Consider the following 26,112-nt stretch of genomic DNA (forward strand, 5'->3'; position numbering starts at 1 on the left):
TTTCACACAACTTGACACGTATGTTACATTTTAAGTCATCTCTCAGCTCAAAAGTTTGCTTTCCTTTTTCCTTCAGGACCTTAGCTTCACTTATTTTTTAAATGAATCAATCTCCTTATCCTTATATTTTTCTATTGATCATGTTTGTGGGTCGGATTCTGCTGTTTGGAGATACACACATACAATATTTTTGTTAAGATACTGAGGTTGAATTTGCTGTAGATTTCCTCCATCACCTTGGAAACCAGTCTTCTTTTTTCCTCAAAATCCAGGCTCCACCTTCCCCAACACACAGATAATTTTTGTCTCTGACAAAATTTTGTCTCTGACAAAATTCAGTGATAAAATCACCTATCTACATATGTCCATAAAACCTGATTGATTTCTGAGCTTGGTATTGTTTTTACTATTTCTAGAGTAGAAGGAAAAGATCATTCTCAAGTTACAAGCCACTAAAGACAAAATTTGTGTGCATAATGCCCTGAGAATGAGGCAGTGCTTTGTCAAGAAACACAAGCATGAGCTGAGCCAGCACAAGTATAAATGTCACTCTGAATTACAGCCTGCTTTTATATAGCATCAGCTGGAGCCTCCAGCATGGGGTGCAAAGTTTTTTCCTGAGACTGGATGTCAATTCATAGGTCCTATCTGATTAAACTGCTTGTGCAGCCCATCTGAGCCATGCATGATTGTGCTCTTGGCCACTGACCTCAATCCAGCAGCTTACATCAAATGTTTAAGTAAACATGCAATGACAGAAATGCACAAGGTGCCACTTTTCAGATCTTAGGCTGCAAAAAAATCTTGTTTGAAGGAAGAGAGAGAGGCCAGAGGGACATGACTACAAAAGCACCTTCCTTCCCTTTTGGGGTGGTTGCTATTTAGAAAGGGAAAATGCGTAGTATTGCACAGCTGAAGAAACAGCATGACATTTATTTTGTATAGCAACTTGTATAAAAGCTGCTGAGCCCTTTATGGAATTAATTATCTGAAATACACAATTTCTGCCCAAATAAAGAGAAATGGTGGTGGGTAGCAAACACTAGAAAAACTTCACTTGGCTGAGATTCTGCAAAACCCAGTTCAGGATTCAGTTGAAATCTCACTTCTGTTTCAAAGCAGACAGAGGTAGAGCTTTTCTTTGGGTTCAGGAGATTTAAAGAATACTGAAGAATATTGTTTAAAAAAAAAAAGAAAGCAAAAAACCCACAACAAAATCCCCCCACTCCAGAAGCATTTCCTAAGTATACTTAAGGGAAAAAAAATAAGGTAGATTCCATCTGTACAGTTGAAAAGGACGAGAGAGGAAAGGAACCTAATTTATTTACTTGTCCCTGAGTTAGAGGACTAAGATCTGCATTCCATGCCCTCTCCTCTGTGTTACAGGTACCTCGCAGCTCCCTGCAGACCTTATCTTAAGGGGTAAGAGACACTAACAGGCAGCCCTCCTCTCCCTTGTAGTTCTAGTCAGTCACAGCAGGATGGGGGCACAGAGGATGAAACAAAGGACAGCATGAGGCCTCAAAAAGGAAGAGCTGGCCATAGTGGGAGCAGACACTTCAGTCTGTTCTGGTGGACCCAGCCACAGGAGAAATCCTGTTCATGTGCAACTGCCCAGTGGCCAGAGAACCCCTAGGTGTGCGTGAAGCTGAGGAACAAGACTGCACACACTGGAACACTTGGGAAGGAAAGCTTTTAACGAAGGGCAATAAACATGCAGGAAAAAGAAGAAGTGGAGGAACAGAGCCTTGAGCCTGCAGACTGAAATTATGTGTTCAGTCAAGCTGCCAAAGAAAAAAGCGTAATTGGTGTTTTTAATTCTGGGAAAGAGGGAGACTTTTTCCAGGCTGGAGAAGCACCGTGAGCTGCTGCAGCTGATTAACAGTGCCACCAGCCGGCCTGCTGGAAGAGGGCCAGTTTGAGAGACTGGGGAAAACAAGGTACATCCACTCACCACCTCTCACCCCTCCAAGTCCTCACAGTCGGACTCTGATCCTGCAGGCACTTTGCCAAATGCAGAGGGGGCTGTTCCTGGCAACAGCTGCAAGAAAGGTCTTACCCACAGAGGTGCTGCACAGCACTGACTGCCCTCAGCTGCAGCAGGGTCAAAGAAGGTAACAAATCCCGTGGGGTTGTCTGCTACAGCAAGAGTGAACGATAGAGCATACAGCTCAGGAGGGCTTCTCCTCGTGTGGAGCACACCAGTCAGCATGATGAGCCATGGCAGGCCTGGAACTATTAAATAACCAGATGGTGCCACAGAGGCAGTGCAAATGCAGCCAGTGAGATGTATGTTGGCAATGAGATAGTTAGGGACATACTTTAGGGGTGATTTCCTATTGAAAGATGAACTTTAAATTGAATTAAGTTTGGCACCTCACAGTCTCCCTGGTCACGGCACTTATTAGGAGAGCTACTATTGCCTGGTTGTACAAAAACACCCTAAAGTATGTTGGCTAAAGCCAACAGTGTCAACAATTTGAAAAACAGGAAAGTTCTCTTGCAGTAGAGCAAAGCCAGCATCAAAAACTCTGCACTAAAAAGTGAATCAAAGGGTCATGGAACCTTTCACACAGTTTTTTAGACAGCAGTAAGGAACCGGTTTTGTCCAACAGCTGCAACAAAAAACTGTGTAATGAAATAAGAGTTGTGGGAGAAGGAAAGGTATCATTTATAGTCAGTCTCAAATTTTGGCAGCCTTACACACCTTTGCCGAGGATACTGGTCAGCAATTTGCTTGATTTTAACCACATGATTAGGTAGCTAAATTTTATATTTGAACAAATGCAAGTCAAATGGATTTCTGAGAAGAGTATAAGCAGTTTATCCTGTGTGGTTGTCATACAGCTCACAGGTTCCTTTCTGCTGACTTATATGTGGACATGTAGACTGAATGCCAGATAACCACTAAAAAGCTGATTGAAAAGAGGTACAGTGAGATAAGGTATGAAATTTGAGAGGGGGGGAGGAGACAGGGAAATACAGCCAAACAATACTGTGTTCCAAGCGCTAACAGTAACTTAATGTAAGGGATAACAATGGACCATCAGTTAAAAGTTTAATTTTCCATCTCCAAAACAGATCTGGGATTGAGCCAACATCCTTCCTCTCCGGACTCTGAAGCTAGAGGGAGTCTCATTCCACTCCAGAGCCACTGACAACATGCAAATATTGGGGGGCCAGTCATGGCAGAGAGGTACAGGTGTGAATAATGGCTGTGCAAGCCATGTTTCTGATGTGAATGCACATGGACTGCCTGAGTGATGGTCACTTTTTGCACATGTTCTTGGTGAAATTAACTGCATCTTCATGGCTTTGAGACTGTTGTTGAAGATGAATATGGCTGTGAAGCAGAGGAGGAACCTTTATTCCTAGAGAAGTAGTATCTAATAAAGTGTCAAGGAAATGCTGTGAAGTGTCAACAAATACCAGACAACATGTCCACTAACAGACTCACCAAGGAAGAGAGTGAAAATGCTCTGAATACTTTTGTCTTTGTTTCAGGTTTTCAGTTTCACAGAACTGCTGACAGCATCAGTACAGCAAATGCACGTCTTCCAAGAGAAGTGACAAAACAGAGCCTCCTTGTAAACCTGTTTCCTTTCCTGGAAGGTGAAAGCCTTCCTAAGCCTGTCCTAGCACACCAACTTTCATCATGCTCAGCCAAGGAAGCAGGCTATCACTTGTTTGGAACACTGTAATGTTTTTTTATATTCTCACTTTTGCTGCTTTCTGAGTCACTTCCGTTAATCTGAAATTCCAGTCATGTCCCCCACAGATGTGGCATATACAGGTAAGTCCATGCTGTCAACAGAACACTAGCACCTGGCTCTAACAAATTCTGTCAGGCATGCTGAATCACACTCATCTGTCATTAAAATGCTAAGTCTTTGGTGTGGAATGAGTACCTGGATGCTGTCAGGAATTCTGGATGCTGACAGCAAAGTCAAAGAAACCAGGTTTTTAGCTGCACTTTGGCATCTGTGCCTTGCCTTGCCTCCTTGCTTTGCATTCACCAAGCTATTTAGAGGATCATTTCAGTACTAGATGGTGAACAGAATGAGACACACCCTAAAAGGATACATAAGAGTGGGCACACCCCGTGCTGCCAGGTGCTTTCGGATGAGCCGCTCGGTGCCGTACCAGTTGAAGCCTTTTGTTGCATACCCAATCCGTGGAAGATGCACTGTTGCTGAGAAGGAGGGAACAGAGTGCACACTCTTCAGGAGAAGATACACAAACACAAAGCAATCTAGAAAAAGACTTCAAGCTACCCAACAAGAACAGAAGAAATATTTTTGAGCGACCTATCTGCTATGGAGATCTCACTTCACTTCAGAAAAAACAGCAGAGAGGTGGAAATTGGTCATCATCTTTACGTGCAACCACACATGTATGGATTCGCTGTTCGACTGCACAGACACTTACCATTCCTTTTCTTGGCTGCTGAATAAATCTTCTTCAGGCCCTTTTCCAAAGCTGACAGCTTAATGCCAGACAAGTTGTTGGACCGATCCCGGTGCTGAGCTACAATTAAGGCCAGCTAAGGAAAAAACATCAAAAATTGAAATGGAATCTATATACAGTACTAAGAGACATAGTAACAGTGTTGGAAAGCTGCATTACTAACTTTTAGCTTTAATAAATGAGGAAAAGAACTCATTATCTCTAATATTTAACTGCAACTTAGCCATGTTCAGTAATTAGTGCCATTATTATTATGAAAAAGACATAAGGTTCATTTCACCCAGCTTCAAAAACATATGGAGAGAGCAAAACAGAAAAAGAACTCATTCTCACCAAATCTTGTCCTTTTTTCCTGGACTTTTTATCATCAATAGGGAATAGCAGGGTTCCTCCTAACTCCAGGTCTGTCCAGGAAAAAGAACATTACAACAATTAAAAAATCAGTCCTCAAGAGTAAATAGGCAGTCAATGCAGCAATGATTCCACGGTCACATTCTGTATTATTCTCTCAGACTGTATCTCCTCATGATGGTTTTAGCAGTCAGATCCTTTGCCCAGGGAAGCACAATAAATGTTTTCCCCCCCAAGCCACACAGTGGCATACACACATCCTAGTTAAAGACAACAAATGGAAAGAGAGACACTGAAATGAGAAGAAAGCATCTCCCAGAAGATGAGGAAGACCAACAGGTCCACCTTATAGCTAGATGTTCATCCCTAACCAGCTGCAGGTATCTCAAAACTGTTAATACATGCTCAGGAAAAGATTAGTGCTCAGAGGGAAGCAAAGGCTCAGCTGAGTACTGCCTCAGGTGCCCTTCACCCTTCTTAAAAGCACTTTGACAGAAGATGCAGTGCTCTGTCTTACACAGTGAAAACCATTCTGCGAGTAATGTACAAGTTTGAGTTTTTTCCCTTTTTTTATGACTTGCAGGATGGATTGGAATGATCAACCCCTACACAGAGTTCTCACACTCCAAACAAGTCAAGTCAAAGCACCCGCTGAAGTACTACTTTCGGAGCTGGGATGCACACATCTAGAGAAAGAGTAAAACACATGAGTATCGAGGTACCCACGCACCTCACTCCTCCAGTGTCAGTGGGGTTTAAGCTCTTCAAGTACCTTGGCCTCAGGTCATATTTTAATCTCTTACCTTTCATCTTTCCTGCCATCTCATATATATTCCTTGGCTGATCAGAACGAGCCTCTAGAGCAGTGAATAAACCACCCCTTCCCCAGCGGCCAGAGTCATCTAGAATGAAATGGCAAGTTAGACTCCTTTTAGAAGTGAGGCTGGAGACCACCTCTCCAGGAGAGGCAGCTGCTCTGTACACAGGCAACAAGTCATTATCAAAACCAGATATGGGAACTACACACAGACTTAAGCCAACCACTATCAGGGGACTATCCTAAAGGATAAACCTCAGCCCTTGACAAAAACAAACTTGTCACAGTTCCCTGAAAAGCTCTGCAGAAAAATTCCTTACTGTCCACCGAGAATGCAGAAACAAGCACTAACCATAGCACTGAGCATATAAACCTGACACTATCCTCACATATATACATATAGGTACACAAAGCATGCATGCAGTATATCCCCAGATTGGTGCCTTGGGCTTCTCACACAAGGTGCTTGCAGTCTTTCACTTTACTTGGCATTTTCACTTCAAACATGAGCTTTTGTGCACAGTGTAACCCAAGCCAAAGCAGATGATGATGTTCTGCTATAGCCCTGGCCAGACAGCAGCTCCAACACAGCTTCAGGAGAAATTCCGTAATGTGACTTTATCTCCCTCAGCTTTAGTGTCTTAAAACAGGGTCTTAAATTAGGAGACTAGCCTAGAGCCTCTGTACTGTCAGTGTTGAGAGACAAGGACCAAGAAGTCTGACCTCAGCCTCTGGAAGTGTTTGTCTCTCTCTGCTGACCGGAAAAAGATGATGAATTTCAGTATTTCAGTTTGATCCCTACAGCTCCTACAGGATAAACAAAAGGCCCTGCTCTCAGGAAATGTCATCATTTAGCCACAGATATAAAATTTCAAGCCTTACAGGCACCTTTGAAGAGGTTTATCCATAAATCCAGAATGGGGTAAAAAGACCCTTGCACACCTTGCTAGTACTTGTGTGGGTTGTACATGCTGGAGTAGAGGCTGTATTGCCTCTGCACCACTTGAGATTAAGTCAGACTCAAACCCAAAGTATTTCAGAATTAGAAATTATTGAGCCAGAAGGGACAATTCAGCTCCCTTGCTCACCCCATCCAACAATACTTCTGTTGTTCACAAGTCCCACCTAGGCAATGGACAATGATGGCATCTTCCTCTTCTGCTTGAGGGTAGGTTACATCTCCCATGACGTACTTGATATAGTTCTGGTCTGCATCTTTGTAATCTAAATCCACGTTCTGCCCCAACTCATCCTCCTCAAACTCTTCCTCAGAGCCACTTTCCTCTGAAGGAAGGCAGGTAGATGTGTAATGATTGGACTCCCACCAGGCCATCCTGAAACCAAACAAGAGAAGAGGATGTTCAATGAAAATCAAAGGTGGGGGCACACAGCTTCGTTTAAATCATTGCAGTGAAACACAGGAGACCTAGACCTGCATTCCCTCTGCTCCCTCCCCTACTTTAGGCCAGAACAAGTTACCACAGTTCTTATCTATGATATTAAGAGCCACATGCCAATGTGATAAGCCAATTGCAGGCATGGAAAAAGTGAGCATATAACAAAGGGCAAGGAGCTACGTGGAGTGGTGAAAAGGAAGAACACCTGGGAAACAAGAAGGAGGAAGTTAAGACATGTGCCAGAGAGTCACAGATGTCAGACCAATTTGTAGGGGCCAACTGTGGTATTTCAGAAAGCTTCTCCCAAGTGCTCATTGATTGTACCGTCAGACATGGGGTTCTTATTCAGGCCCCTCTCTGAATTAGAGTAGATGTGAAGTCAGGCAGCGTATTCAGGAGGGAAGAGCCCTTGCTAGGGACTCGAGCCACTTTTCCACCTTCGCATCCCCATGTTATGCACTTTGAGCATATTATTTTCGTCAGTCGGACACGCATTTCTAGAGTACAGTGCAACAGACATCAGTTCACAAGTAGTAGATGCAGCACAAACCATACTTTTTCTTGTGTTCTGCCTCTGCTTTTGCTGCCTTCTTTTCCTCCATGAGCCTTGCTCTCTTTGCTGCTGCTTCTTGGCGCTTCTTCCTCCGAGCCTCCAGCTCCTCTTCACTCAGCAGGTGCTTCCTCCTGGCTGACTGTTCCCGTAGGCCTGTGAGAAGGGCCTGGAGAAAGAAAGACATATCACAGAAATAAACTGCTCTTCTTAAAATCATGCCTGATGCCCTCCTTAACCTACATTCTTTTCCCATTTGTTTACTTGTCCCCAAGTCTTAATCATCAGATCTCAATTGTCACATAATATGTGGGTTTGTGACCTGAGTTTGTATGAGTGCCCTCTACAGCATATCTCAGATCTGTCAGCCGAACTGCTGAATTGTCAAGCCCTGATTCCAGAGCCAACTTTAGTACATTTACATCCAAATCTTTTAACATGCCTTCTGCAAGCTGTAGGTAAAAAGAGAAAACTGCCAAGTTTCATCTTCCACAAGCAAATGAAAGAGCATCGTGTGCCTTGTCACATCTGCCTTACGTTTGCTTTGTTCCGAAGAGCTCTCCCTTCCTTACTGGTCTCTTCAATCAATGTTTTCTGAAGATCCAAAAGCTGATCAAATGCTTTTTTGTCTTCTCTGCTGGGTTCTTTTGAATAATCTTTGCCTTCATACACGTACATGTGATCTTTAAAAAATAATTTAAAAGTGTGAAAGGGAACTGAAACCTACTAACACCTAAAATGTACAGTGAGATCAAAAAAAATTTGGCTCTTCTGTGACATTGTTCTACCCTCAGCAGAAAAAGTTCTTCACTCTCATAATTTTCTGGTATGACCAGAGTCAGCATCATGTAGAAACAAGAGAATCAAGATTTGCTTCCTTAGACAAAAGCTTTTCATTTTAGATGTTTAGACTGGCAAGGAACCTTTTGTCTTAGTCAATTAATTATTTTAAATTGTGGTTCCATTGCTGTTCTCTTTGGTCATTCCATCTCTGCCAGTGGAGAGTTCATTTAGCTCTGCTATGTAGTTACAGGCAGCTCTTGTAAAGGGACAGCAAATCTTTGCTTTTGAGTTCCCCAATGAAATGAAAGCACGGAACTCTGGCAGCCCAGGGTTGCTGCTCACCACGTGAGTTACTTTCCCAACACCTATTACACAGTGTGGTACCACTGCTCCTCTTTTAAGTCACCACCAGAAAATGCCACTCTTTGCTAACTCTCAGGAAATAATTACTCGTTGCCAGCAACTGCTCTGGATGGACAATAACTATCCTGCAGGGCCACATTTTAACTTCAGTCACAAACCTATATTTAAGTGCTACTGTGTACCCAGACAAAAATTCAGTCTTTCTCTGGGAAAGAAAGCACTCGTAGAGGGAAGCATCCTTAGAATTTATTTTCATCTAGTATGGGGCTATGAAAAATTAACCAAAATTGGGTGACATTTGGGCTGGAGAGCAGGGTTCTGAAGACAGAGCAGGTTTGTTTTAGTTGTATAGAATCCATGACTCTGCACTTCTTATCTCACCTTTTGGATTTTCATAGCCAATAATCTTTTATTTGGAGATACAAAATGAAACACCTGCTATATAGCCTTTCCTTAAGTTACTATTACATCTCCAAAACTGTAGATCTATCTTAATGGTTCTCTGTGGGAAAAGCAGTCAGTACAATATGAGTATTTTCCCATTTCTCAGGAATTTCCATCTGAGGTATTAAAATATGAAAAAGAATTCAACTCCCAGCCACCAAAACTGGGCAAATATTGTTAACATTACCTTACAAACAGGCAAATAAGGACACCAAAAAGAACAAAAATACAGATAAAGACTCAGAAATAAAGTTTGTGGATAGGCCACAAACAAAATCCAAGTAACTTAATTACAATTCTGCTTTTCTTCTTCTTGCCTGAAAAATGCAACCCCTACCTGGGAAGCTCTCTCTATCAGCACTCAAATGACACAGCTGTTGAGATTCTTAACTTACTCTCTGTATCCTCTTCTTCATTCTCTTCCTTTTGTGGCAGCACAATGTCCATTATCCACTGCCCTCCTTTTGTCTCTCCAAGGATGTTTTCTAGCTCCACATCCTGTATAGTACTTCCCTCAGAGGAGAGCAATTTATCCAGGCCAAATTTCAAGATTTCACTCAGCTTTAACAAAGAGAAGGGGAAGTTCAGTATTATTATCCTCTAATTCCATGTCAATCCCAGTGTCTCGAACTTCTCAGGCTTCAATGCAAAGGATGTACGAGTGGAGGAACATAAGCTTTAAGGCTGCCTATCAAAATACTTATGCTTTAACATGCCCCATTCTCCCAACACCTGACGGGACAAGCCCCAGCAACATACCTCCTTCAATCTTAACTCATCCAGACTTGAACAGTCGTTTTTCTTCAGGGCTAAATGACAAAACAGCACTGTACTGACTGCATTCAAGCAGCTTTCTTCATAGCCAGAAAGGCCAGGTTTGTTTTTGCCCCAGAACCCTTTAAAACAAAAGCCTAAATACCATAAAAATCCAGGGGGAGAAAAATATCAGCATGGAATTTCCTATGGGCTCAGTTCCACTTCTCCCACAGAAACTGTAATTGCTGAGATACATACTAATGGGGCGGGGAAGGGAGGCAGAGGGGGAAGGATACACTAAATCCAAACCTCTTCTAGGTTTAGCTGCACACAGGGGATGTATTCCCTTAAATGTCACTTTGCTTGAGATTTTCAAGCCAGATTCTCAGCACAAACCTCAGCTTTCAGGTCAGAATTATAAATCATGCCCCGACTCCTGAGACACTGTATTTGCCAAGAGGTCAAAAGAAGGTTGACCGAGTTTCAGACTAGCAATCAAAAGCTGACTAGGTTATCAGCTGACTTCTGATCAGCTCTGTTTGTGAGAGAAAAGCACCAGAGACAGATCAGTTCTAGAAACAATGAGTCAGCTTCCACTTTTTATAATTTCCACTAATTATAATTAAAAAAACAAGACAAAGAAAGGTTCTGTCTTCCCCTCTTCTCCAAACCAACACACCCTTTTCCCACAATGAATGCACTTCAAAATTGCAAAAACTGTCTTCAAACATCAGATGTTGTCTGCACCTGGGATGTCATTTTGATTCCTACGTACAAAAGCTGTCATGTCAACGCACAACTGTTTGGAGAGGTTCAAATCCAACGTAAACACAGAAACATTCTGGGACATTTCTAAGGTGGTCACTGGAGTCAGATTGAGGATACAACTCTGGTTTACCTGTAACTCTGCTGCTCCCTGAGGCTTGGGCGCTCCCAGAGCAAACTGCCCCCCTTCTACAACGGCGTTGGTCAGGCGGAGCTTAGAGGCAGCTCTGCGGTAGATTATTTCTTCAACTGTATCTCGCCCGATCAAACGGATAATTTTTACAGGCCTTGGAAAGTTTAAGGAAATTCTAATTACTTACTGTGTTTTGAGGTGCACTAAGCTATTTACTATCCCCTCACCCACTCCTTTGGTAGGTAAAGAAGGCAGGAAGAAAATGAACAAAAATAATCAGCAGAAATGTGATGCTGATACAATTCTGCTTGACACAGGAGAAATGCTCACTGCAAAAGTGCAGGCAAACCTCCAGCCTCCATCTCCTACTCCAGATTTACAAAGTTCCCACCCTGGATACATGACAGGGACAGGACTGTATGAGGCTGCAGCTGGAAAATGAAGACACAAAATCTTCTCTGCTCCCCTTTGATCTTCAATCTACCCTCATACTTTAACCTTCCATTGCCTATGGAAAGGGAAAGTAATACTGAGAGGCCAAGAGAGTCAGCAACCAAACCACAAATTTTGCCATTTCTCACCTGTGCTGCCCAATCCGGTGAGCTCTTGCTATTGCTTGCAAGTCATTTTGTGGGTTAAAATCACTATCAGTAAAAATAACTGTATCTGCTGCTGTCAGATTCATGCCAACTCCACCTACAAACAAAAGAAGAAGGTCATAAAATATGTTACCAACAGAAAATAAAGGAGAAGCTGGAGAATTTATGCTATGCAAAGTTCTGTCAGATCTGATCAACTGTAGCTAATTCAATCCATCTCTCAAACCCAAATCTAAGTCTCATAAGGATCTAAACAGATGGGTAAGCCTTCCATTTCCAGCTTTCTGCAACAGCCCAAAAAAGAAGCTGTACAATGCAGTGTAATCAAAAACCATAGAGTCTGAGTGAACCAATGCAAAGGGGACTGATTGTCAAGGACTGATGAACATAGACATTACTCTTCTGCTGGCAGGCAGATTATCCCAGCAAGGACTGGCTTCTCTGAAGCCACAAGAAACTGCCCAAGTCATGACTTGGCTGCAGCACAGAACCAGCTGTAAATACACCACTGAAACAGTAGGAAACGCCAAGCCAAACTATACAATAACCAGAGCCCAGGTGTCTGTATGACTTAAAGGTTTTGAGCTTAGAACTTGGGCTCTCATGAAATAAAAAGATTAAAAACCCAGTTAATTTTGCATTTTTAAATACCTCTACTGTGACCACATACTGTAGTTAAAGAGGGGACGGACTGCTGCCTTACATTTCACCCAGCTCATGACAAGACACCTCCACTGTAATCAGAATATCCCTGCTAGTGGAGACAGTCATGCACCTGAGAATCTCTGTCCATAATAAAAGAGCAATGGCAGTACTGTTAGCACACCTCTTCCCAGCTGAATACAAGATGCTTTGGCCAGACATAGCAGTGTGCAGTAAAAAACAACTCTAAGTCTGGCTGGCATGTGAGGGAGAGTTCAGGCACTGTGGTGAGAGACACACACACTCCTGACATGCACTACTAGGGTCTTCCCTTCACTGTTCCTGTGTGCTACCCTCAGTGCACTGTGGTGTCATTGGAGCCAGGCTCATCAAGAAAAGTCAAACCAGAAGCCCAAAGGAAGACTTGCCTCCAGTTTGATGTTTGAGACCAAGCAGTGTGGATTCCTCCTCTGGAGACAAGCAGAAGCCTGGCTCTATGCTTGTTTGAACAGAGAGACAGGGAGGTTTGAAACGGTGTAGAAGACACAGATCTGCCCAGGGAGCGAAGAGGGGAAGAAGCACAGATGGCAGTCCCATGGAGTTCTCTGCAGCCTCAGGATGGTAAAAGGCTCTTGCTTCAGTCTGTCTGCCAGCTAAAGAGCATGTCCATGTTCAGCAAACTTGAGAAGCATTCCACCAACTTACTTAAAGGAAGTCTGTTCCTGCCTAAAGTCTGATGCTTGCAGAAATAAAAAGCTAGTGAGATTCCTTAAGCTCAAACTGGCACAGAGACAGGCATTATGGAACTTGGAATAAAATAAACTCAAGAGGCTGCAATATGAAAAGGATCTTGGCATCAGCTGCCAAAAGGAAAGCAGAGAAACCAGATGTCCTAGATGAGAGACCCAAGTTCAGGATGTGTCCTGTCTCCCCCAAAAATCCCCCACACGAACAGGCTCTGCAGGATTCAGAATTCCCTGAAACCTTGACAGAAAGAATAAAATAGGAGTGCAGATGCAAGATGGGTTGTTTGTCTCTCCTTACTTACCTGCTCTGGTGCTCAACAGGAAGATAAATATGGGCTGTTGACCAAAGTTCTTGATGGCCAGGTGTCTCTCCTCACCCCTAACAGAGCCGTCCAGCCGCTCATAGCTGTAGCCTTTCCAAACAAACAACATGAATTGTTGTTTCATGTTTCTGAAATTTTGCCTTTGCTTTTACCCTCTTACCTCATTCTCTATTGTCTCATTGCTCTCCTGAATCTTTTTGTGCCAAATCCTTCTGACTTGGTTCTCATTTCATTGCCTCCTTTTTTTCCCAGTTAAACCTCGTATAAACTGAGGTAACAACCCTGACTTCCAGATTGACTGGTAAAGAGTAATTTAGCTGAGTCTGAAGCAGAGACTCTTAGCATTTAATTTACTGCTTGGAAACACAACAGGAAAATTCAGAGCCCAAGTAAAAGAACATTAGCACACAGTCCCATTTCAAACTATGCTGTGCTGGCTGTCGGCCCCACAAAGCAGGCCAACAACCATCAGATCCTCCTTATCCAAACTCCCACAGCCTTCAGTGTGTGCTTTCCTGTGAGCAACCAGTATGGGATATGGCACTACATTTGGCTTTATCCTACATTATTAGTCGTCCAAAACCATAAACACCAAACAAAAGCCTCTTTCATGGGAAATCCTAAGTAGGCATGGAGCCATGTGGATTGAAACAAAAGAGAATGTCCCAAGAACACTTTGCTAACCTTGCCAAAAACGGTCTGATCCAACCTGCCCTCACAGACATGTTGGGGCCCCACTGTCAACAACAGTTTTAATCAAAAATTAATTTCCTGGTATAACTGTGGCTCAGTTTGAGTTTTGTGCTGGACAAAGTGAATCTAGAGCAAGCCTATTGCCTTTACTGCAATTGCTTCAGGACACAGATACACAATTGAACATAAGTATATAATGAAATATTGCTACCCTTCCATTTGTTAGCTCCATTTTATCAAGGCACAAAAGATGAAGCTACTTTGAAGAACAACACTTAACTGCCAGGTCATTTCAGGAAGCTGGTAACAGCAAAGAGTTGAACTCAAGACCCTCCACCACACAGAGCCACTGCAGGAATAGGGTCCCCATCTACAAAGAACTGATAAATCTTCATCACATTCCTTTCTCCATCCCAGACAAATCAACCAAAATCACAGTAACAATATCTGGCAGAGACCATTAGGATAAGCCCTCTCCTATCAAACTGTGCAGAACATACCCCTGTAGTCCATGTAGTCCTGCAGGATATCGAGCAGTTGAGTCATCTGAGAAAAGAGCAACACACGGTGGCCACTGCAAGAAGAACATGAGACCCTGTGGTCCTCAGCATACTGTGTCAGCATTTCACAGTGTGCTGAGGGGGATCACAACAGCCTAAGCAGTCATTATTAGTCACTGTTACACAGCACGGCTCACCACCTCTGTACACAAAGCCTCCCAGAATCACAGCCCATTCCTTCACCACATTTTCAGCTCCACATCTAAATGCAATCAGTTAAGCTTTATCTGCTGTCATCATTTGCCCTGTCCAGCATGTGGAGTCACAGAGAAGTAATAAGGCTCAGGCACTGCCCTGCTGCTGGCTGGATACAGGCTGGTGAGGAACCAAAGGAGCCTGTCTAAAACGACCCTCAGCTTCAGCCTAGCATGATGAGGTCTTTCTCACCATGTGACTGCTCTCAAATCACACACTACAATGCATCTGAAATACTGGGGAAATGTAGTATTAGCATCTCTGTGACAGCAGAACATTTCCTTCTCCAGCAAATGACCCCCCAAAGATCAAACTCTACCTAAAAAGTGTGTAAGAAATCAACTCTCCTCCCTCCCAGCCCTAGGCCTCAGACACTGCTCCTTTTAAATCAGACTTTGCCATAGAGCAGAACATAGACATTTTCAAGTCCAGAATTTGCACAGGGCTGGTCCTGCAGCAAAGACATTCAGTGGAGAGACAGCCACTCACAAGGTGCTACACAGCAGGACAAAGACAACAAAATCACATCAGAACTTCACAAGGGCTGTTGAAGCTCTGTCCTTCGGTCTTCAGGTTCCAGGTTCTGAACAGAGCACAACACAAGGGGTTCTGAACGTCAATCCCAAGACACCTGAAGTTTCAGCTTATTCTTGGGTTTTTCTTTTTCACATTTGCCATGGATTCTGCCTCCCAGGCTGATGCAGGCATGCTAGCACAAAGCAACTCAACTGAGGCATTCGAAACCACTCTCAGGAAACCCACAGTCAAAGCGGATATGCTGAATACCAAGTCACATTGGTTATCATCCCAGGTTCTCAAATATGGCAAATATGAGAACATGTGAGAGAGTAGAGTGCTTTGAAAAATGCTTAAAGGTAAGCTACAGAAATCCTCAAGGTTTCTCTACCATCTCCAATACAGCTTTTTTTTACTTCTTGCAGGTAGTGACTAATATGCAATAAATAGGTCAGTGCTTGTGTTGTGATGAATAACTGCTCAATCTATGGCTAAATAAGGTAGTTTGCTTTCACAGTTTACTTCTTCTCCCTATGTCAACCCCATCCCAACAGGACATACCCAGCATACAAGAATGAAAGGAGTTTATCCAACAAACACATCTTGCCACTGGCTTCAACAATATGGTCTCCAATCTCAAAGGGTTCTGGCTCAACACCTGGAACAGAAAGGAGTTTTAAAAGCAGAGCTAATACTACACAAATAACAATTCTGTGGTGTGTGTCTGCACTGCCACTATTGCTGAGCAGAGCCACGTGATGGTTGCTTGAGAAATGATGGTCCTTCTCTATCTCTAAATGACACCCTCAGTAGTTCATAAAGCATTGTGATTTCTTTGTTTAGGTGAGAGAAGACATACAAATAGAAAGCTGCAGTCAGAAACTCAGACTTCACACAGTCTCCTACTTTATTCATCACTATTGATGAACTGTCATGTGTTGGAACTGGTCACAAACTCACAGCTGCTACTGATTCAAGTACAAGAGTGTTTATTGCTTCTTCTAAGCATTACACTAATAATAGAAAACCACTGTGTAAATCAAGAAAGTTCTTTTCTCTGTTTCGAGAGAGAACAGTGCTTTCCTACCATTGAAGAGGTACGGGTGGGCAACACACTTCCGAAGCTGAATTAAGACATTCTGGAGTGTAACCTTCCTTCCCGTTTCATTTTCAAATGCATCTGGAACAAAGAGCACAGAAAAGAACAGAGCAGGGAAGCCCATGCTGCATTAATGGGTGTGACTGGTAATGTCTTGGTACTAAGCACTGCTCTGAAGTGCTTCAGCACTGGAGTATTTCTCTCTGTGAATCACATCTGAATTTGAATTTCCCATCTCAAGACTAATACATCTGTTTTCATGAATCAAAAAAACTTTCCCTCACACTTTTTGGACAAGCCTTTAGAAATAAAGACACTGATAAACACTACTTTGCCTTGTCAGACTCACTGAACTTTCTGGACTTCCTCAAAAAGGTCACTGTAATTTTTCTAATAGCGAATCATCAAAATTAGTGAAAGAAATTTGGTGCAGTTCATTTGCATTTTCAAAAGAAAAACCCCAAAAACCAGTACACTCAAGATCTCCTGGGCAACCAGAACATTAAGAAGAGTTGCATTTTCGTGAGGAACAAAAGAAAATGCGTGCACATATGCTGGCTACAGGAGAAGATGAAGGCTCAGATTTCCTGGTGATGTTCATGCAAAGTGCTAGAAAGGCCGAGAGGAAGAACAAAGGATCTCCAACTCCCCAGTTTTCATTTCCCTACGACAAATAAGCACTCACAAACCACAATGGTGGTGGGTTGCATTGTCTACATAGCCCTGTAGTTTCCAAAAAACCTCATATCTGCATCCAGTAGGTTGAAATTTGCTTTATGGCATCTGTGCTACTACTGGAAAATTTGTTGAGAACCACAGATCCAAAATTTCTTGTACCACGCTTTTGTTTGAACACAAAAACATGCAATAGGAGCAGGCTCACCTTGTGATAAGTGCTTTTAGTTAGAGACTGGCACAAAGAAGATCCTAAAGCTGACCCTTCCTAACTCTGCAATAGCAGAGCAATAGAACAATACACGTCTCTTATTTTGCCACAAGCTAAAACCAAAAAACCAAGCAGCCCAAATTTGGCATATTTATTCTGTACATATTCTGCAGACCAAAGTAACTTCTGCTTCTTTACAACCGAGCATGCAGGTACAACAGGAATTAGTTTTGTTTTTAAAAATAATTGATAGACTTCAAAATGCTCAGTTACCTAGATCTTTTGTCAAAATGGCCTTGTAGTACTTCCTCTGCAGAGCCGACATTCCATGGTACAGAACCACTTCCACCTTCTTTGGCAGCTCTGCAGCCACCTCAGACTTGACTCTCCGAAGGAGAAATGGCTGCAGAAGACTGTGCAATTCTTTGGCTATGCAGAGGCAGGGAGAAATTAAAAAAAAAAGAAAAAAGGAAATTAAAAAAAAAAAAGAGGAGAATATTGTGTTAAAAGTACAGAATTTATACAATACCTTCACAAATACACTTTCAAAATAAATGTAAAACAAATCTCACATCTATTAGTGAAATTGTTCAAGCCACATTTTACAAACAGAGAAACCAAAACATAGCTGCATACCTGAAACACTTAGGAGCTATATTAAGATAGCTCTTGCCTTAAAAGTAATCACTAGTTTTTTTTGGCTTTGTTTTAAAGCTTGTCACCATTAAAAGAAAGCAAATTAAGAGGACGCAACACAGTTGTTTCCTAGTCAAGATAAAACCTGGTTCTGATTGAAGTACAACATTGCTAGTTACTGACCTGGCTCACGTTCCTTTTCAATAACTTGGTAATACTCAACAAACTCTTTCACTTGTTCCCTAGGAAAGATGTCAGGCTCAATAAGGCTGAGTAAGGAGTACAGCTCCTGGAGGCTGTTCTGGACTGGAGTGCCTGTGAGTAGCAGGCTGAAGCCTACTGAGAACTGAAAAAACCAGCAATAAAACAAAATTATTAGGAAAAAGTATCTGTAATGAAAGTTTAGTTAATACACAAGTCCACCCACGCCACTCTTTAATTTAAAAGATGAGAGGCAGCACAGAACTGCTTGCAGAATACTGCAGAGATTTGCCAAAACCATCCAAACATAAGGTATGGTGGGACAGCCAAACAGCTCCAAACTGACTAGGCTGGCACCAGTGCAAGGAATTCAGTGTAAGCAAAATAAGAACAAAGTGCAAAACTGACTCCATTAAAATGCTCAGATCAATGCAGTCTACGGTCTAATACTGCATACTAGGTGTTAGATAAGGAGGGATAACTGGAAAATGCAGTTGGAATAGGACAGTGAAATGAAACTGTGTCAGACTAAGTTCCATTTCTGTTTGTTGGGTAACTGACAAACACAGCAACATTATCTGGTCCATGTTGCCTACAGTAATCCCCATAAAGAGACTTGGGAAATATGTTTACCTTCGGAAAGATAGAAATTTCTCTCATGTTTGGTAATAGAAAACATGTTAGGAGGAGAGGTAAGGTGAATTGCATCTATTTTTTTGTGATTATAACCAAAGCTCCCAAATTACAGACATCATGGACAAAATGTCCAGACTATATAAGACTTTCAGGAATTCAATAAAAACTCCTATTTTCCAAGGTGCATTGTAGTACATTGTTGCTGATGCCAGCACACACCAAATGCCAATGTTTCACTGCCATAACAAGAAGTGCAGCCTTCACTCAGGCATTTGTGCAGCTCGGGCAGGGCGCTTCGGAAGCTGGAGCAATTCTCCTGATTTCTGTAAACAAGGGTGTCTCCATTAACTGGGACAGTGGAAGTCAGTAGTTCAAGACTTGAGGTCTCATGAGCTAGGCAAGGGTTCCTTCACCCTGCCAGAGCTGGAGATGATCTCTTTTGCTTAGGTCAGCCACACTTCTACTACTGCAGTAGCACAGCTGTGGTTCAGTACCATCTGGCTGTTTTACCTTTTCAAGTATTTCAAATTGTTCCAACGTGGCAAGCCCAAACATGAAGCAGAATGAGAGGGAAGCTCCAAATACTGCCCACCTCCATGCGAAGCCAACAAGGCCTTTATCTCTCTGCCACTAAATATGGGAATCAGTTCACCAGCTCTGATGGAAAAGAGTTATGGTTCAGAGCTTAATGCTCTGGGAGCAAACAGAGAATCTAAAAAGGGAAAAGTCTTAAGGTACTAGAAGATGGATGAGTTACTTTACCTCAGAAAGTGTCTTGTAAAGCAGAGAATTTTGATTTTTCAGTCTGTGAGCTTCATCTACAACCAAGGCAGCCCAGTTAAAGCTGAACAAACAAAAACCAGCATCTTCAGTTAGGGGCTGACAATTCATTCTTGTAAGCACAAAAAGACTGAAGTAAGTGGTGGCTCTGCTTGGCTCAACTTGAGGTGGGGTCCCATGCCATGAACAACAAGCAAATACCAAAAGTGGGGTAGAATTCACAGGTACTGCTTTTGAAGAACGAACACAACTTTTAACTATTGCCTGGGTGAGTTTTTTCTGAAATCAAGACTAACAAAATTCACTTGAATTTCTTGCTTCTCTCTCCATCCCCATGACTATCAGGAAAATGACATCAACACAAGTTCATTGAACATTAAAGGAGGCCTCTGATTTGGAAAAAGAGACATGAAATTAGGGCCTAGAACCTGTGCAAAACCCAGCAACTATCATGAGGACAGTGATGGAAGAGTGATCACAAGGCTTTTGCAAACCACCCAAGACAGGAGCTTCAACTTATTCTGGGTTCATACAGCTCTGTGCAGGGTCTCCTCAAGCAGACTGCAGAATCACTGGTGATCCAGGAGATCCACTGGGCTTAACTGAAATTCCACATCTTCTCAATTCTCAGTGTTGGTGCCTCCTTATCACTAGGGTTTCAACTCCTACATCAGAGTCATTTCCAGAGGAGGGAAAGCATGAACCTCCATCTTTTCTTACCAACACGCTTCTCTTCCCAGTGGAATACAACATCTGAAATCCCAGTGACCTACATTCTTCTCACAGCCTTTCTGTTTGCCTCAATTTCCCTCTTTGCTATCAATCTCCCTCTTTGCTATATAGGAATGGTTCTCCATTGCCACAACAGTCAAACGTCATTGCTCTTATTCTACGAGCTCAGGAGCTGAATTGCAGAAGGACTCTGCACGATGAAGCATTACAGAAGCTCATGTGCAGAGCAGAGTCTGATCCCTCACCTATTCCCTTAGAGCACAGCTCTTGCTCAACTCATTTGTGCTGCTACACTGCTTGTAAGGAGTAGTGCTGGTGAGTCATCTGATAACACTGACCCACCTCTACAAAGTGCTCCAAATGCTCCTACACAGGACAAGGTACAAATGATTAGCAACCACATTTTTTCAGAAGGAAGACTAAAGGGCAAACCCCTAAATTGGAGTGACGTGTTTTTTATGTTATTTGTTAGCTTTAGAAGTAGGAAATTACTCTGGAACTGACATTTCTGTGATGCTAGGGCTGACTACTTGCTCTCTCTGGGTGCTACCTACCTGGGCTACACTTTTAAGATAAACAGAATAATACGCAGCAATGCAGAACATGATATGAAACTGTAAGGACAATACAGTCATGGCTACCTTTCATTAGACCTGGTTTCTACCATGATGTGCAGCACACCCTGCTACTTCCAGCAGTGGCCAAGGACAGATGCTTTGTTGAAAGACAGGAGGGTGCCCACTGTGGGCCTGACTAGTCCTGACAGACAGAAAATGGTGCCACTGGGAGTCACTGGATTTCTGCTTCTACAAAGATACTGAGCCATTCATTATATATAGCTGCCCCCAGCATTTGTCACAACACCACTGCAAGGCACTGGCACTACTGCTAAGAAAAAAGGAAAATTTCTCCCCATTTCAAGTGCAGACCCAGTAGAATTCTGCGTGACCATGACAGTACCTCCTACAGGCTGAATTTCAGCTGAATAGTCAGTCTTTCTAAAAGGCATAATGCTTCATAAGCCCTCTACAGTTCTGACTGGAGGCAATAAACTCCAGAATATGGTATTAGCACATTATCACTGTTACATAATACAGGTCAGTTTCAGTGAATTTTGCAACTAACACCTTTATAACCTGAAGCACTTGAGGATCTTCTCTGCTGGACTGATACTTAAGGTACTGCTGTAAGTCACTATGTGTCATATTGCTTTGAGTTAACTGGCTTGAAAACTGTCCTTGGGGGAAGTTCAAATATATCTTAGCTGACATTAAAGACTCCTCAGTGAAAGTTGGAAAAGGCAAAGTTCTAATCACAAGCCAAGATCATCCCTGTCTCTTGTGAAACAACACAGAATCTCACACATACAAACATTCACTTAAGAAATCGTTGACAGATGTGCAGACTTAAATTTGAAGAAATTAAAACCAGACTCACGACTTTAGAAATGTTGCATCTTTCAGGCAAATCTGCAATGAAAGAAAATGACCTGTGATTTATGATTTAAGTAAATATATCAGGTAAGAAACAGAGCAATTTTTTTGTCTGCTTGCAGACTATGATGAAATGGAGCCGAGTGGAATGAAGCCACTTACTACTTGAGGAAAAAAACATGACAGCTACATGACACCTTCAGCATGTCATGGTTTAACACCACACACCCCCCAACATCGCTCACACTCTGCCCAAGAGGAGGGGGGAAGAGAATTGGAAGGATAAAAGTGAGAAAACTTGTGGGCTGACAACTCATGAACTGGGTGGAACAGAGGAATCAAAAAGGCAAGGAAAACTTGAGCCTCCCTTTTAAGTGACAAAGACATCACATACCTCATATGTTGTCAGGACTGCATGGAAGTGAGAGTCCTCTTTTAGGTTCTCCTGCACTTTGGGTCGCTCTTCCTTGCTGCCTATGTATGTTATGAAAGAAAGACCCGGAGCAAACCTGTTGTTAAGAGAAAGAGCAAAAATAGAGAGCCAAGCTAAGTCTTTCTATGTGTTTATGACCCTGGACCCCCTTATCAAACACAGCCACTATACAGATAATGAGAATTCCTATCCAAACACCCTACACTCCTGTGAGATGTGTCTGGATCTCAGCTTTTGAATCTCACTCCTTCATGATTTTCACCTCAGGTTGGCACTTCAGCTGCTGGCTCTCATTTGGACAAGTCCTAAATAAACTTGCATTCTTCTTCTAAATAAATATGTATTCTTATTCTTCTGTAAGAGTCCAAGGCAGATGACTGTAAACCAGTCTCATGGCCCAAGTGCCGTTCTGAACTGAAAAAAGTTCATGAGAGGCAGGCGAATGAATACAATTTGCCCAGCTGAGGCCAAAGAATTGGCCTAAATCATATTGAAATAAAGAAAAAGATGTCTGCAGCAAACAGGTCCAAGTCAGGGCCTCAAAAATATATTCTCTCAGTAAAAAAGCAGACAAAACCAGTTCCAGTTGTTGGGACCTCATTTAATGTTCCTCATTTAATCCCGCCACTGTTATTTACCTAATGTTCCTTCTGGAGAGCCACACCGCTGATCTACGAAGGAATGCACTTTCTCCCAACTATTCCAACCCAAAGTCTATCCACATCAGGCCAGCTCACTTCAGAATGTAACCTGGATGACTTCAGATGCTGAGAGACAGCATCGCCCGACAGCCACACAGACAGATTCCTGTTCTAACCTTTAACTTCTTGCCCTCCCTCTTAAAAGGAATCTGTGGGCTCCAGACCACAAATGTACTTATTCTGGGCACAGCAGATGGGCACAGTCACCGCGGTGAGGAAGGGCTGCATGCACAAGTGCGATGTATTTTGCGTGCAGATGTGAGCATGCCCCCCAGTTTGGGTCTTACCTTTCATTATAAAGATTCCTGGCTGTCTTCAGCAGATTTTGCCTAAGAGAGGCTGAGCATGGAGGGTTACAAATCAATAAAAAGCAAGGAGCTAGTGGAGGCATTTGGACTGAAAGTCAGCCGATACTATAGGATGGATGGATTAATGTATACCACAGCATTGTAAAGACTATGCACTTACTGCATAGTCTGCATTGATTTGTTGGTTTAGTAGCAGCTTCCCTTTTTACTTTTTATCCCTTTGAAAGGATAAAAAGAAAGTGTTAGAGTGAGCACATTTGAAAACAATCTTTGCAACTGGCTGAGCAATAATATAGTAAGCCAGACAATTGTTGAAACTTACCTCTCCAGTTCTTCCTTCCAGTTGCTGAGAACTGACAGAGGACAAAGTATCAGAAATCTCTCTTTGTTGGATAATTTTTTTGTCAAATAAAGAAGTAGAGAAATGGTCTAAAAGGCAAGGAAAATATTTTTTGTTACAACAAGGGAAGGGTTCAACCCAATAGCCTGATCTTACGTAAGCTGTCTCCTTGTTGAGCTTTGCAGCTAGTTTCCATAGGTTCACTAGCGCAAACCAGAGTTAACAGAATATTAAGTGGGATCCAGACAAAAAGGCTTAGATCCTAAAACACTACCTCAATATATGGAGCCCCTTTCCAAAGGCCTTTCTTGCCCAATCACAAACCAGGTCTACCACACATCACTTCCTAAAACTACTTGTAATTTAAGTCCTATTGAATAAAATCAGCTGAACCAAAGCACAAACAGTCATTTTCCAACAAAACTTAAACCCACTGAAAAACGTAAAAAAAAAATCCAACAAGCCTCTGAAAAAATTAGACCTATAAATTTTAATCCATGTATTGAAACATAAAAATCCCCTTGGTGCAGGTGCATCAAAAGGACATTATTTTCCCTGTACTGGCTGTGTACTGTGCCTTCAGCTCTGCACACTATGAATTATGCATTAAGGCGTTTGTATAAAATGACCACTCATCTTTTTACAAAACCCTGAAACCTTTTTAGAGTTACTCAGGACTTAACTCAGGACTTGTTTTAAGTGGTTAAGGAGTGAAAGAGACAATGAGCTCTCACTTGAGTATGGAATTCTGAAGGTGGGGGGGAATCATTAGGGTGCTTTTTCTTTTTCATTCTGCAAAAACACTGGGCTAAAACCCCAAAAATTTAAGCAAAGATCATTTTCCAGAAGAAGAAGAAGAAGAAGAAGGAGAAGAAGAAGAAGAAGAAGACACACCTGACAAGTCTTCCCAAGGCCCATCTCATCACCCAGGATACAGCCATGTTGGACTTCATAGCATTTCACCAGCCAGTTTACACCTTCTAATTGATAGGGACGAAGCTTAATGCCTGGGAATAAAAGTGATTTGTTACATTTACACAGTCACCCACAATACACTCTATACACACACCAGAAACAGGTCCTGCCCAGAACAGGCCTTCCCAAACATCTGCCTTACAGGAAAAGCACAGCAGCCTTCAGCAGAGGCTGGTTCACCCTCCTGGAAAGCAAAGACCCCAATGTTATAGCAATTCCATTAAATTAAAGCATATTCAGGAACTTACACACACAGAAATGCCCCAAGCCATCGCAACAGACTGTACAAGGAATCTGATCTAATAATTAAGCTGGTATTTTGCTTTCCTACAAGACAGCTTGATTTTCAGCTGCAGTCACTTTTCAAAATATGTAAGTACTAGATCCAGGGACATGCTTTAGGCTACCAGAAATGTTTGTCACAATCTATTATTGTATAATAATAATTTCTCAACAAGCTGTTTTCCAGCTTTACTGTACTTAAAGCTAGGGTAGACCTCAACTATAGGCCACTGTGACTACTACCACCACTGCAATCTTTATTATGGTGCACAATATGTCAAAACTAACACAAAACATGTTACATAGGAGTTGGCAAGACCTGTCCTTGTACTTGGACTCAAGTGCTGTGTGTTGTGCCATTGCTGTCCTCTCCTTCCTGGGAAAAAGCGCACACTGAGTGCATGAAGTAACTCACCAGCCTGCAGGATACACAAACCCAAACCAGCCCGGGGATTGAGATAAGGACTTCCAGCAGCTAAGGAAAATGTGCAGGCAGGATGGATTGCCCAGGCGCTCCCTTTTAATATCTTACCTTCCAGGCAGCAGAAAGCACTGTAATTCACACTCACCATCAGCCCATTTCAGGACCACTGAACAGGCCAACCCTTGTTCATGTTGTCCCGAAGCACAGAGCTGTCTGAGGCTGTGCTGAGGCACTAGGGGGGTTAAAGCCGGGCTCAGCCCTGGCCCAAACACCCACCTAACCACAAAGTCAAGGACAGGGACTGCAGCAGCCAGGGAAGGCTTGCATGGAGCGGCGAGCATGGCAGCAGTGCCACCTCTGCAGCACTGCAGCTCACTTTGACAGGCCCGGGAGCTGCTTTACTTGCACCTTTATTTATTTTTGGCCGGGGGGCTGTTAAAACAGACCCCAGACAAAATCAGCTGAGAGAACTGGGGCTGTTCAAGCCAGAAAAGAGAAGGCTTCGGGGTGACCTAACTGCGGCCTTTCAGTACCTGAAGGGAACGTACAGGAAAGATGGGGCAAGACAATTTACAAGAGCCTGCGGTGACAGGACACGGGGGAATGGGTTCAAATTGAAAGAGAGTATGTTTAGATCAGATATTAGGAAAACTTCTTTACTGTGAGGGTGGTGAGGCACTGGAACAGGTGGCCCAGGGAAGTTGTGGATGTCCCATCCGTGGAGGGGTTCCAGGCCAAGTCGGATGGGGCTTTGGGCAACCTGGTCTAGAGGGAGGCGTCCCTGCCCATGGCAGGGGAATTACAACTGGATAATCTTCAAGGTCCCCCTTCCAACCCAAGCCATTCTATGAGCTGGGCAGCACCAGGCAGCGCGGGGCCCTTCCGCCGCCTCCCGCCATCTCTGACAGCACCCACCCCCCTGAGGCTCCCTGCCGACCCTTCCCCCGGGCTCCCCGCTGACCTGTCAGCCCCCACCGGAGCACGTCCGCCTCCTGCACGCCCGGACCTCCGGTCCGCACGCTGCCGGCGCGGCGGAGCGCCTGGAAGAAGCGGGACATGGCGGGATGTCAGCCAGCCCCACGGCCGGGCCGTTCCCGCCGCCTCCCGCCGGCTGCGGGCGGGGCCAGCCCCAGCACCGCCCCGGCA

General features: G+C 43.2%; 1 protein-coding gene across 2 annotated transcripts; it reads right to left on the minus strand.

The window, feature by feature from the left end:
* Positions 1-3,116: 3,116 nt before the first annotated feature.
* CHD1L (chromodomain helicase DNA binding protein 1 like) lies at positions 3,117-26,044 on the minus strand. 2 transcript variants are annotated; one of them, XM_082279435.1, is made up of 23 exons: positions 25,928-26,044; positions 24,180-24,292; positions 23,268-23,374; positions 21,898-22,012; positions 21,508-21,539; positions 19,321-19,402; positions 17,905-18,067; positions 17,359-17,508; positions 16,188-16,280; positions 15,662-15,758; positions 14,330-14,403; positions 13,116-13,226; positions 11,408-11,522; positions 10,827-10,980; positions 9,568-9,733; positions 8,120-8,265; positions 7,588-7,751; positions 6,761-6,969; positions 5,622-5,720; positions 4,801-4,871; positions 4,429-4,543; positions 4,084-4,192; positions 3,117-3,386 (listed from the first exon to the last, which is right to left on the minus strand). In XM_082279435.1, the coding sequence occupies exons 1-23, from the start codon at positions 26,022-26,024 to the stop codon at positions 3,308-3,310; spliced, it is 2,661 nt and encodes an 886-aa protein (XP_082135561.1). In that variant the 5' UTR covers positions 26,025-26,044; the 3' UTR covers positions 3,117-3,307. The 2 variants fall into 2 exon arrangements, with proteins under 2 accessions (XP_082135561.1, XP_082135560.1); XM_082279434.1 differs by having other exon boundaries at positions 17,359-17,514.
* Positions 26,045-26,112: the final 68 nt, after the last annotated feature.

The sequence above is a fragment of the Coloeus monedula genome (assembly GCF_965178545.1).
Source record: "Coloeus monedula genome assembly, chromosome: 3".
Taxonomy (NCBI): Eukaryota; Metazoa; Chordata; class Aves; order Passeriformes; family Corvidae; genus Coloeus; species Coloeus monedula.